Raw genomic sequence first — 12,338 nt, 5'->3', positions numbered from 1 at the left:
AAATTCGACAAAAGTTTCATCAAAATTTTGAGCTTTTTAATAAGATTTCCTAGAAATATTCTGAGTACGCAGTTTTGTAGAACATTAAATTTTACTTACCGTTGCTTTTCGGTATTTTTTTTTTTTTTTGTGGAAGGTGTTACTCATTTTCTCCATACAACAAGTCTAGCAACGAACCTGTCGTGGAAAAAGGCAAGTATTGGGCAGGCAAAACTAAGTCATTCTTACTTTGTATCCTTCTCGCACATTTAATCTTTCTTTCCGTTTACGACATCCGGTTAAGGCCGACCGACGCTTTAATTGCGCCTATTCGTTTTGTGTGAAAATGAATCGGTTGCGCCTATTTATCTAAACTTACACATTCCAAAGCAACCTTTTCATTTTAGATATAGTATTTAACTCGATTTGGTATTGTTTTGGACAAATGTGCGATACGTATCGGTGATGGGCACCGCCTTGCCCGCGTGGAAAGCTCTTTTAAGCTTTCTATACTTTTTGTACAGAAAGCGTGCAGAGGAAAAGCTCTCTCTGCCCATCGCTGATGTAGATACACATTGAGATGATAAGAGTTATAGTTTCTCTGAAACAAAATGACCGCGATAAAGTCTATTGTTCGTTCGCTCATTGACACGAAAAGCAAATATCCGGCCGAACATTGCGAATTATACACCTATAAAATTTTATTGCATACTTTTAGGGCACTTGTGCTGATGCTTTTAGCGCGTTTGTATTGTAAAATTACGTTATGTAACGAAACCCAAAGAGGAAGAAAACAACTTTCAATAAAATTTTTTCCAAAGGAAACTTGGAGGCGGATAAACGAGAAAAACAAACAGTAGTAAGGCCTGCCTACTTCTTTTGCCACTTTGCCACAGAAAAATATGCCATTTATAAACGTAATCGCTATATAACTCAAAAACATGAAATTTCGAGTTGAGTCCTTATTGCAGAGGACCGTCGATATGTACATACATATATATTTGTAAACAAGTTTTTAAATAAAGCTTACAACTATATCAGATTCACATAATCCTCTGAAAGATTTTCACGCCATGAATTCCCAAATCTATTTTACTTCAAATTCGGAATATTCGTACACATGATTTGTTTTTTTAATTAATAGCTGAGATTGATCCCTTAAAGGGCATGTGGCTTTTTCATTCCATTTAATACGGCCGGTCCTCGCTTGCTTGCCCAGCGGGTATCCGATTAAATGAATTTCCACCACCGCTTGCCGGGCGAAAAGTTACTTCAGTGGGATTATTATTATTTTTCTGCTTAAATTTTAGTTCACATTCCAGCTGCGCGTAAATCATCGTTATTTTGCACAAAAACAACAATTTGTTTAATTTGTTTTGTTATTGTTGTTGCTATTTGCAGTGCAAAAGTTGTTACAACTTTGTTGAACTGTTGAATGTCATTTCATCCGCAATTATCCACCTCCGCCGGCAAGAGCCTCAGCCATTTTGTGTCTGCGAATTTAATTTATGAAAAAATGTGAAAAATATTGTGCGAAATATTTTTGTAATAAGCACATGAAAATGAGAGTACTTTGCTGGCTGGCTGGTCGATCTCAAACAACATTTTAATCGAATTAAATAAGTAATTTAAGTTGGATTAAAGGCGATTGTTGAATTTGTATACAAAATGTTAAAAAGGTGGCGTACATATTTGTTTTCTGTTTCTGTTTTCTTAATTATTAAGTTATTTTAACGTACCTACGTTCATTTTGCAAGTAAATCACTTAAATTGTGCAAATTGTGTATCTATTCCTTTCTAATCCACCGCATTTTTCTGTGCTCCTCTTTCAGAATACATCACCGCTATGGGAAGACTTTGTTACCAAGGCCACGAAGTTACACCAATGTTTACGGTAAGTACCTACTCTTGTCTCTCGACTACGGCCGCTGCTCTCTTCAGCAATTATCAAAATTATTTTCCTTTGCTCTAACTGAAACTTTTTACGGCTTTCTTTACCTAATTTGTTTATGTTGGGAATAATCTGCTGAAATGTTTATTTTCTAAACAAACAATTGGAAAAAATTCAAATATGTATAGAGTGGCATCATTATTGGAAGTAGTGGTCCACTAGCAATGTATGTAGCTGTGTACATACATACATACACATACAATTATTCATGGAAATCGTTAAATGCATATCTACATTCATACATACATACATACAGTGGTGGAAGAAATAATAGAAACTTTTTTACTTTGACCAGTTTTGGCTATTTTACTTTGTTTATTCGATTTTTAATATTTTTGTATAAAAGTCTAGCGCAATATATAACACACACCATATAAATCCACATTTCAAAGTTTTGTACAAAAATTATAAAAATTCAACACAGTTTATCAAAATCCCCCGAAAAATTTCAAACTTTTCAATCAGATTTTTTTGAAAAATTTTGGGTATGCAGTTTTATAGCCCATTAAATTTTAGTAAATCTGCAAACCGCAAGACGCTATGATTTTTAATAATTTATTTGGCTGGCGGTGTTGTGCATTTTCTCCCATATAAAGTATGCTCGACCATGCTCAAAAAAAAAAAAAAAATTTAATGTAAAATCTGATTAAAAAGTTTTAAATTTTTGGGGGATTTTGTTAAAATTTGTTGAATTTTTATAATTTTTGTACAAACTTTGAAATATGGATTTATATATTGTGTGTTATATATTGGTTAGACTTTTATACAAAAACATTAAACATCGAATAAACAAAGTAATATAGCCAAAACTGGTCAAAGTAAAAAGTTTCTATTATTTCTTCCACCACTGTATATGAGAAATGCCCGAACGCTGAAGTTAAAATCATAAAATTTGCATTTGACCTAAGTATGTTTATGCCATCATTTGTTGTATGTGGAATTCGTGGCCTACTTTCGGTATTATAAATGACCTGTGAGAGTTGCCTGCTTTTTCCGCATAACAAAGCGAATTTGATTTCCCTCAGAAGCACGGAATTGCACAAAACGATTGCATTGGTGATGAATTACTTTCTGAAAGTTTTTACAATCGCAAAATCGTCGTAATTTATTGGGGCAATAAATAAAATAGAAGATTTAAATAGGTCCGCACTAAAGCCATTCGCAGACACTCCTTTGCTCCTTTGCTGCAGTAACTCCGATTGCATGAGAAACTGTCGTGCGATCCGGGCTTAAAACATCTTAGTTTTATGAACTTGGATGTTACTTTTTTGTATTTGGATAACAATCTCAGCATCTTTTGTTTACGAATATTTTATAACCTCAAACTTTTTTCATTAAATTAATCTTCTAGGCATTTTAAACAACAAAAAGTTTACTGACAAAGGTGGGCTACACAAAATATGTATGTATATATGTATGTACTTATGTCATTATGTAAATACGAAAACCTACTTAATAACATTTTTTTAAATGGCACACATCTTTTGCCATTTCAATGCCAGGTGAAAATTCGGCAAAAGAGTTGGTTACAAATACATACATAGTTCCTTATCGTATATAGTATATTTTTTTTAAAGAATTTTTATTCTATTCGGACTCTTTAATTACACCATTATTTTGTTCTTGTGAAGCACGCTTTGTCCGCCAACACAAAGTGTATCTGCGTAAAATCACCATCACCGCAAAACAATTTCGCACTTTGTAATAAAAAAAATCTGTATTTTTATCGCGACTAAAATTGTACAAAAAAAAAAGAATTAAACAAATCATTTGAGAGCAGCAAAGCAATTTTCGGTTTAGTGATGATATACAAAAATATAAACATCTGTATGTATATAACTACATGTGTACATATGAACGTGTATATCTACATACATACATACATATGTAGCACTTTCAAATTTAATTTAATGTTTTTTATCTCTGTTTATTTGCAGTGCCGCCATTCAGGCAATCGCCGCATATTTGGATGCCTTCCAAAAAATCGCAGACGCAGCAACAAATTCAAGAGGTAAGTTCAAACCCCCAACGCATAGATGTACAAACATTCTATTATCGTACATATATACATATGTATATTTATACATACAACGTATTGTATGTGCAAATAAAAATAGAAGAACTTCGAAATAAACAACGCAACGCAATAGAGAGATTTTATTCTCGCGATTCCTCTGACGCTTCACTTGTGGGAAAGCGTTCCAAAAGCACACGCACATGTTGCACTATTACGCAGCAATGTTGCCCGCAGCATTTCTGCTGCCATCAGATTGATCACCAACGGCTAAACATGTTGCGGCATCACGCTGTTTATTGCCAGAAATCACAAATAAATAAACAAAGCTACGACGCCATAGGCTGATCGATCGCTGCTTTCCGCTTACCACTGCCATCTTTGTTTCCGCGTACTTGCAGAATTCATTTACCTGATTCTACGTTCGTAATTTGTTTTTTTCTGACGCAAGTTGAGGAAGTGAAGTTTGGCGGCGATCCCAGAGTTCGTCACTGGAATCACTGTTAGCTACTCGAACGACTGCCTCCGCCTCAAATGTGCCTTGTTATTGACATTTTTTTTTAGTTAGCTGACCATGTGAAGGTTGTTGATATAGTAGGCGCGCGTCCGCAAGCACTGACCACGACCATCTTACATACTACGTTCCCACGACAGTTGGACCTACGTAACCGGAACGACCCAGATTTATGTACATACATATGTACGTACGTATGTATATATATGTATGTATTTGGCCCAAGGACTGTCACTCTAGCATTACTCCCCAAAAACTCTTTGGAGAATGTGTATGCTATTACAACAACAACTATGTATATTTGCTAAACTATGCACTTTTTTATTCCTTCTAAAATGTATTCATGGAAATGCAGGATTTTAACATTAAAGCTTCGTTGCAGTCAAGCTATTCACTTGACTCGTGTGGCCCTTGTCTGTAGTGGGATGCATGCGAGTATTTTGTAAATGAATTTCACTAGCGAGCAACTCGCTCGACTGCCCTTTTTTCCATTTAGCTGGGGGATAATGTAATGACTTAGACGTATGTACTTGCTTTTCTCAGTGAGCGTTAAGTAAGCTTAAGTGAATGTCGCCAACCCGCCAAAACAATTCTGTGCTTCTGAACCCTTGAAATGTATGTTTAGAACTCGTCTATGCTGTGAAATTGTAACAAATAAGTATGTATTACAAAACGCCCTAAACCCAGCACCGCTCATTATGTATGCAAAGCTTAATGCATTGTGTAATATTTTCTCCCTTTTTCGTTGGTTCATATTTTCGTTCCCACAAAGGGTGGAAATCTACTTGAGTGGTGGTCAAGTTTTTTTTGCCGATATTATTTGTCGAAGTGTTAATTGTCGTTTGGTTTGGGCGCAATTGCTGTGTTCGTATTTTTTTCCCTGCTATTTGTACGCTGTTTGGGGTGTAGTAGGTATGTCCTTACCGTAATATAGAAAGGTCCTAAATGCAAAAAAGCCGTAACTGACTAAAAAATTTTATTGCATAAAACGATGTAGGGACTTATAATTTAATGAAATGCATCATAATGAATCTAAAAGTGAATTTTAGATTTTTAATTAGTTACGGATTTATGTATTTCGGCGACGACGATGTGAGATAGGGCCTTTCTATATTAAGCTAACGATATGCAGATTCACTCCTTCGCTTAATGGTATAAATCTGTATACGCCGCAGGCAGATAATGGTTTTACAACTATTTCTGGCTCTATCTTTACTAGGAAAATAGTATCGAGTTCCAAGGAAAACTATTAAAAACGAATGCACGGTAGATCGCTGCTCCACATAACTTTTTCCGAAGGAACTGAAGAGAAAAGGACAATGGCTTCACCGACATATGACTAGATTATTCAGTCTAGAATGTTTTAAAGGCATACAGAAAAAAAACTTAAAGAATCCTCTTGACAATGATAATGTAACTTCATGAAGAGCGCAATCTAACTTTATAGTAATAATAATATTTTGGCGCTTACAGTTTTGCCAAGTTTTTGCCCGCAGCACTGCTCCTCCAATTCGCTACTGTTAGACAAAAAAAAAAAAAAACGTTTTCTAATTTAGATGTTGCTCGAACCTGGGCCTGCCTCTAACTACTCAGCCGCATCGCAGCTAACTTTAACTAAACCTAAATTAAGTTAGAAAAAAAAAACGCCAAACCATAAAGCGAGTCGACATGACGATATTCGATTTATTCACTTCTAATAATAAAAAACCTTAAAGTGTCTTTAGACTGATTTTTCTAATTAAGTTATTTTCGTTCGCTGCCCTCTTTGCATTCAACAGTCGGTGTGAGAATTGACTGATACGACAACTAAAAGTGCCACAAAAACTTGATCAAAAGTCACACTGTTGTTGTTTTTGTTGTCGTCGTATTTGTAATTGATCAGAAATAAGCTTCAACCAACAACTATCAACTAGCAACTAGTTCGCATTTTTTTCTGTTTCCTGTTACAGTTGTTGTAATTGTTGGTGCTGTTGTAGTTGCATATGGCGTAGAATTGCGTTATTACTTTGCGACGCCACTCCCTCCCCCAGCCAACCTAGCCACATTCTGCACCAAGTGCCCCTCTTTTATTTGTCTAGCGACAGAGTGTGGCCAGAGTGTGTGTACACGAAAGTAGATAGCCTCACCTCACCGGTAGTGTAAGCGTCGCTGTAGCCGTCGTCGCCGTTAAATGGGGGCAGTTGCAACGGTACAGCCAATAACAACAAAAATAATACAGTTGCAATGACAATATTAGCCGGTGTGCCACTGCATCTGGTACGGTGTGTGGTGGCGGTGGCGGTGGCGGCGGCGTGCCGGCGGCAATGTGCATGAAGACCGGTTGTTGACCGTGTGTTGCATGCACCAGCTATGTGACTGTTGCAGAAGAGCAAAAAAAAAACAAAATCGAAAACTGAACGAAAAAAATAGCGAACACTCCTCGTTGGTCTTTTTGTCTTTTTCATTTAATATTCTCTTTGTCGGTTGGTATAAATGTGTATGTACATATGTATATACAACCAAAATAAGCTTAGACAATATGGCGTGGTTATTATAGAGATGTTTTTCATGACGCTTACTTTGGATGGGGCTGTAAATATTTAATTTTTTACGAGCACAGAATGTTGCTCTTGAATTTTCAGAATTTCTGTAATACTGAGGCCACTACTGATTTCTGGGTTCAAGATCCTACCAATGCAAAATGTACAGGTGTGAATACAGCTTATGAGCATAGGGTGTGTACATACAATCTTAGTTGATAACAAAATAGTCCATCATTCATTTCCAATTTAAAACAAGTTTATCAAGTTCGTAGAGCATTTGCCTTCGACGTCAATCTGCTTGCCATCTTTGCTTTGATATCGTGGGAAAAAGGATAAAGTGGAAAGTGTGTTAAATTTTCAATTCTTATTTTTTTTTTTAAGCGCATCACTGATAAAAATTAAAAGCACCACTTCCGACTTTTCATATTCGTTTTCAAATGAACCGTAAATCACAATTTTATTTAGTTCAATTAGCGGTAATTTTGTGCTTGATGTTGGTCAGTGTGTCAAATAATTTCCCAAGTGTTTCGCCGCGCTGGTGTGCGTCACACAAATGGCAGGGAAAAGGTTTTTGTAACGACTTTTTAAGAAGCGCACAAGCGCATTCGAAGCTTTGAAACCATCACGACGATACCAGAATCAAGATAAAGCGCATCGTTAAGGAACATAAGCGGCAAAAGCTGTTAAAGCTCTCAGGAACCTATTATCTTCAAACCGAAGTCAGCAGGTTGTGGGCGACTGTCAATTCGCTTTCTAGACCGACAAAATACAACGACGATTCAGTCATCAAATTCGTAGAGGATACCATTACAGAGCCCTGTAATTGCGAGAGTGCATCGAGCACCCTGGGACCAGATGAAACATACAGCTCATAACACCCAGGAAGTGCAGGAAGCCAAAGCGGAAACTAAATCGTGATGCTAAAACTACTTGACGTACCGGGATTTTACATTCCTCAATCTGTCATTCGTCACACAGATTATCTCTGAGATCAGTAGAACTAGAAGACTTCTACAGGCCAATCACGTTCCTTTTTCCAAGGAAAATTCAAACATCGAAAATCACAATTTCCGAGCTATCTCCTAATCTGTTCGACATGCACCTGCCCAAAATTCCGCAGACGCTTCAGAGAGTCTCAGCCAAAGACTGATCCGTCATGGCAAGATACAGCTAGTATATCGACAGTTTAAAAAAAAAAATAGCTATTCTGTTATGTTTTGGAAATACATCTGTAATCGTCGTGCGTGTTTTAATTTCTACAAGATGCCCTAATTTCTTTTACAGGTGCTTCCAAGGAAATCGGCACCGCTTTAACCCGTGTCTGCCTGCGACACAAAGCTGTCGAATCACGTCTGAAAACTTTTACTACAGCGATAATGGACTGCCTGGTACAGCCCCTACAAGTGAGTTAAGCTAATTATTTGTGAACATAAAAAATTGTTTGCGAACCACCTTTGAATTTCCAGGATAAATTAGAAGACTGGAAACGCACAGTGATCACCATAGATAAAGAGCATGCCAAAGAGTATAAACGCTGTCGCTCCGAACTCAAAAAGCGCTCCAGCGATACGCTGCGTCTGCAGAAGAAAGCTCGCAAAGGTCAGTCGGACACCATACAGTCGCTTATGGATTCGCATATGCAAGATGTGACCTTGAGACGCGCCGAGTTGGAAGAGGTCGAAAAGAAGTCGCTGCGTTCGGCAATGATTGAGGAACGGCTGCGATACTGTACCTTCGTGCACATGCTGCAGCCGGTCGTCAAGGAGGAATGCGAAGTGATGTCGGAGCTCGGGCATTTACAGGTGGGTGTAGTAGGTCGAGTTTAGCACCAACGAAAAAATTTTATCTCGTTTCCTTTCTTAAATTTGTTTACTTTCGGCATAATAGGAAGCAATGGATTCAATTGCCATTGTAACGAAGGATCCGAGCGTTTTGCCGCCAGCCTCCGAGGAGCTCATACATGACGCAAAAGCCACAATGACGCTGTACCCCGAGTCGCCGGGCGGCGGTTCGGGCTCCCAAGGTGGTTGCTCCAATTCGCTGGGTTCACGCAAAAGCTCCGTTTGTTCCATTAGCTCCATGAACAGCAGCGGCTCAAGCAATTCACCGGGACATCACCACTATCCACGTTCGCTTTCGCAGGTGAGTGAGTGGCGCGACCAAGGAAAGAGAGAGAGTGGAGTGGCTTGGCTGGCGCCAGGTGGCAGCTCTGCTAAATGTCGGTGTTACGCTTCACTCATGACCTTTCGTTTACATTTCTTTGAGCGAGGGTATCCATCCCATTCATCATATTCTATATGTGATTTTATTGTTTAAGTTCTTCGTTTTTATTTTTGTTGTCATATTCGTTTATTTTATGTTTTCTTTTTTTTCAACCGCAGTTAATTTCGCCTGCAATACGCTTGAAACCTGGTGAATCCAGTGATAGTGGCTTTTGCTCTTCGCCAGCGCTAACCACACAGGTTTTTATTTTTATATTAATTACTTTTCAAATTTCGTAAAATAAAATTTTAATTCGCTATGATTTTTTGTCTGTGGCTCATTCTGCCTTTTGTGCTTAATTTATTTTCCAAACGAATTGTTTTTTTTTATGCTTTTATTAATTTCAATATCTCTTATATAAGGCTTCCACTGCCACTAGTCAATCGCACGCCGTTTCCACTTGGCCTCCACATTCCCAGGATGCGGTGCCTGTGCTGCCACCTGCCGCCGATCGGCCACACACAATCTCAACCGCCTACGAAAAGGGCCACCAACGACCGCCTCTCACTGTTTACACGTTCCAGAATCCCGAGACCATTATGGAGGGCAATGGCGGGAGCGGCAGCATACCGGGTACGCCAAATGGGCCCAGCGCAGGTGGCGCAGGGTCCGGTGCCAATGCGCCATCTACACTGAAGTCGCCAGCTGGTGCGCTGAGTCGTCCACCTCTGCCTGTGGTAAGTTACGCTATGCCATTCAACACTTGACTTTTTCTGTTCTCTGTGTGTGTGTACATACATATGTATTTGTATTTGAGGTGATTAATTCTTGTTAATTTGATTGTGTTACACTTTGACTTCAGAAACCAACACGTGTGGTAAGTTTAGGACGTAATCTCTTTTTCCAACCTGAATTCCAAATCAAGCCCACACCTAAAATTTCATCATCGCCTACCTAAATAATTCAAATACACAAATTGTAAATGATGCATGCCTCGTATTGCTAGTCCCATCTCTGATTATCCTTAAAAAATTATTTCAAAAACGAAGCAAATCTTTAGTATACATAGTACATATGTAGATCGCTTTAAAAAAATATAGGTCAGTTAAAAAAAAAAAAAACGACTGATCGACATTAAATGCAATTAGCCGGTACTGCCACTTGGTTTTTTGCACATAAAAGTATTTTTAATCCCAAAAACTGGAAAGCAGGATCCCAATCAGGATCCTTCGAGCTATGCATCCAGAAATTCTTAGAAGAGCTTTCCGTCGAGGAGTGTATCAGCGCATGGTTAATGGCGATGCTTGCACTGCATAAGTATTTCAGCAGAATTTGGAAGCTGCATGCTAACGAGAAGCAACAATAGGGCATGATTCAGGGTGTAGTGATTTTGCCACTTTCATAGTCTACCACTATCAACTTAGTACTACTCAACTCAACCAGGGGAATCCATGCCAATGATGTGTCTATTTTAATAATTTGTGGTGAACAACATCATGGTGAGTAGCCGATGAGCTGAGCAATGCGTACTTAGGGCCAAACAAGAAAAAACATAACTAGAGCCTCTTTTTAAATACCAAAGTTGAATAAGGAAATCCTATGCAGTGTTGCCGTTGAGAATTTTAAGAAAGTCACAAAAAAGAAGGGTCATTGACGAAAAAACGGTCACCATATTGTTTTTGCTTTTTTTTACTAGTAAAAAAAGAAAAATAGCGGGCCAAGCTTTGTACAAAAAAGGGTTGCAAACATACACATAAATCTAGCTGCTGCAAAGAGAAGAGTTGCATTTTAATTAATTAATTAATCCCAACGCCTTTTTACCCTCCATTCCCGCCCAACCGACACGAGGGGCGCAGTCCGCATGACGTACGGAACCTTTTTTTTTAGTTTCTTGGTGCCGAGTAGTGGCAACAGGAGTTTGTTAAGTGTCCAGATCTAAAATTATTCAGCTACAGAATCAAATTCATCAGCTGATTGGATATGCTAAAGATAGTATTTCAATTATTGCGAGTGGAAATAATAGTTTTCTTTATAGTAAAAATAGAGTCCGATATGTAAAACGTGCTGGAATGACAGTTAAAATCTCGACATAAACCACGGAATGATTCGTTTAGTTCAAAATTATTTTTTTATGGCTTTAAAAATAGAGGTCGAAAGTGTCTTGACACTTGAGAAGGAACATTAAAATTTACCTCAGCCAGGAGGGCCGGGCTATTACTCTAAAAAGAGGCAAAGGTTGCACATAATTTTTGGAAAAGTCGGGTCAAAGGGTATGGGCGCTTAACAAGGGTCAAATTGCCCCTTTAATCGAACAACGGCAACACTGATCGTATGATTAACATCGGTCACGCCAGCTTACCCACTTTTCCAAATACAGATAAAAATTATTCGAGGAACTAGGTGCTTTTATGTCCGCCAAAATTTATTTAGATGCTCACTCGGTTTCTGATAAATTCGCAAAAATAGGTTTGAGTCAGCTGGCGTAATGCCATGAATAAGTGAGCATCTAAATTAATTTTGGTTGCTCTAAAATGCCCCTAATTTCCGAATAATTTTTATGAGTAACACACAGGTCACATGTATCCGGATCAGTAGTTCGATCGAGATTCAGTTTTTGAGTGCGTGTTTATCGCAATATTTCCGGAAAGGATCTGATGATGAGCTAGCCTGGGTGGGTTCCCAAATGGTCCCAATCGAGGACCGGATTTCAACCGCAATGGGAAACATTTTTCCCCAGAATCTTTAGTAATCGTTATAGGAGGCGTATGGTGTCAAGCTGTCATATAGCCAAAACCCAGATTTGATAGGAGCAGAAATACCATAGCAGGACCAAAGGAGTTCCCATCTTTGCCAGATCTGCCTCCTAAATTTTGGTTGACTTCAACATGCGGTTTATTTTCTTTCCCAGCAGAGCAGTGCTCTACTTTAATGTCGATCAGTTGAAATGCGATCATCATCTTTCACAAAACCTCCTTTTAGAAAAAAAAATTTAATTTTACCGTTTCCATAACTAATTCTTGAATTACTCTTACAGCGTTGCTCTTCGCTGGAACGTCCGCTTTCGGCCACCAATACGCGCAGCGCCAACAATCTCTTGCAGCGGCAATGCCCATCACCTATACCGGCTCACATAACCAAAGGTAAGCGCCGAATCTC

The 12,338-nt window shown here is 38.4% G+C and overlaps 2 protein-coding genes across 9 annotated transcripts in view; one reads left to right on the top strand and one right to left on the bottom strand.

Annotated features, from left to right (window-relative positions):
• LOC118743459 (sodium channel protein Nach-like) overlaps nt 1-5,193 on the bottom strand; it is a 46,170-nt gene extending 40,977 nt beyond the window's left edge. The window contains exon 1 of the transcript XR_004993469.1: nt 4,989-5,193. The gene's annotated coding sequence lies outside the window, so the exon portion shown is untranslated. The remainder of the gene's footprint in view (nt 1-4,988) is intronic.
• LOC118743456 (mucin-12) overlaps nt 1-12,338 on the top strand; it is a 149,515-nt gene that overhangs the window by 111,069 nt on the left and 26,108 nt on the right. For all 8 annotated transcript variants that reach the window (XM_036476140.1, XM_036476135.1, XM_036476139.1 and 5 more), the window contains exons 3-10: nt 1,812-1,873; nt 3,868-3,941; nt 8,265-8,383; nt 8,447-8,782; nt 8,868-9,122; nt 9,362-9,442; nt 9,605-9,919; nt 12,217-12,322. In XM_036476140.1, coding sequence (XP_036332033.1) covers nt 1,812-1,873; nt 3,868-3,941; nt 8,265-8,383; nt 8,447-8,782; nt 8,868-9,122; nt 9,362-9,442; nt 9,605-9,919; nt 12,217-12,322 — 1,348 coding nt within the window. The remainder of the gene's footprint in view (nt 1-1,811; nt 1,874-3,867; nt 3,942-8,264; nt 8,384-8,446; nt 8,783-8,867; nt 9,123-9,361; nt 9,443-9,604; nt 9,920-12,216; nt 12,323-12,338) is intronic.

Source organism: Rhagoletis pomonella, unplaced genomic scaffold, assembly GCF_013731165.1.
Source record: "Rhagoletis pomonella isolate Grant_MI unplaced genomic scaffold, Rhpom_1.0 Rhpom_scaffold_00007, whole genome shotgun sequence".
Classification (NCBI taxonomy): domain Eukaryota; kingdom Metazoa; phylum Arthropoda; class Insecta; order Diptera; family Tephritidae; genus Rhagoletis; species Rhagoletis pomonella.
Note: the sequence above shows the minus strand (reverse complement) of the source record. Positions and strands in the feature narration are given on the sequence as shown.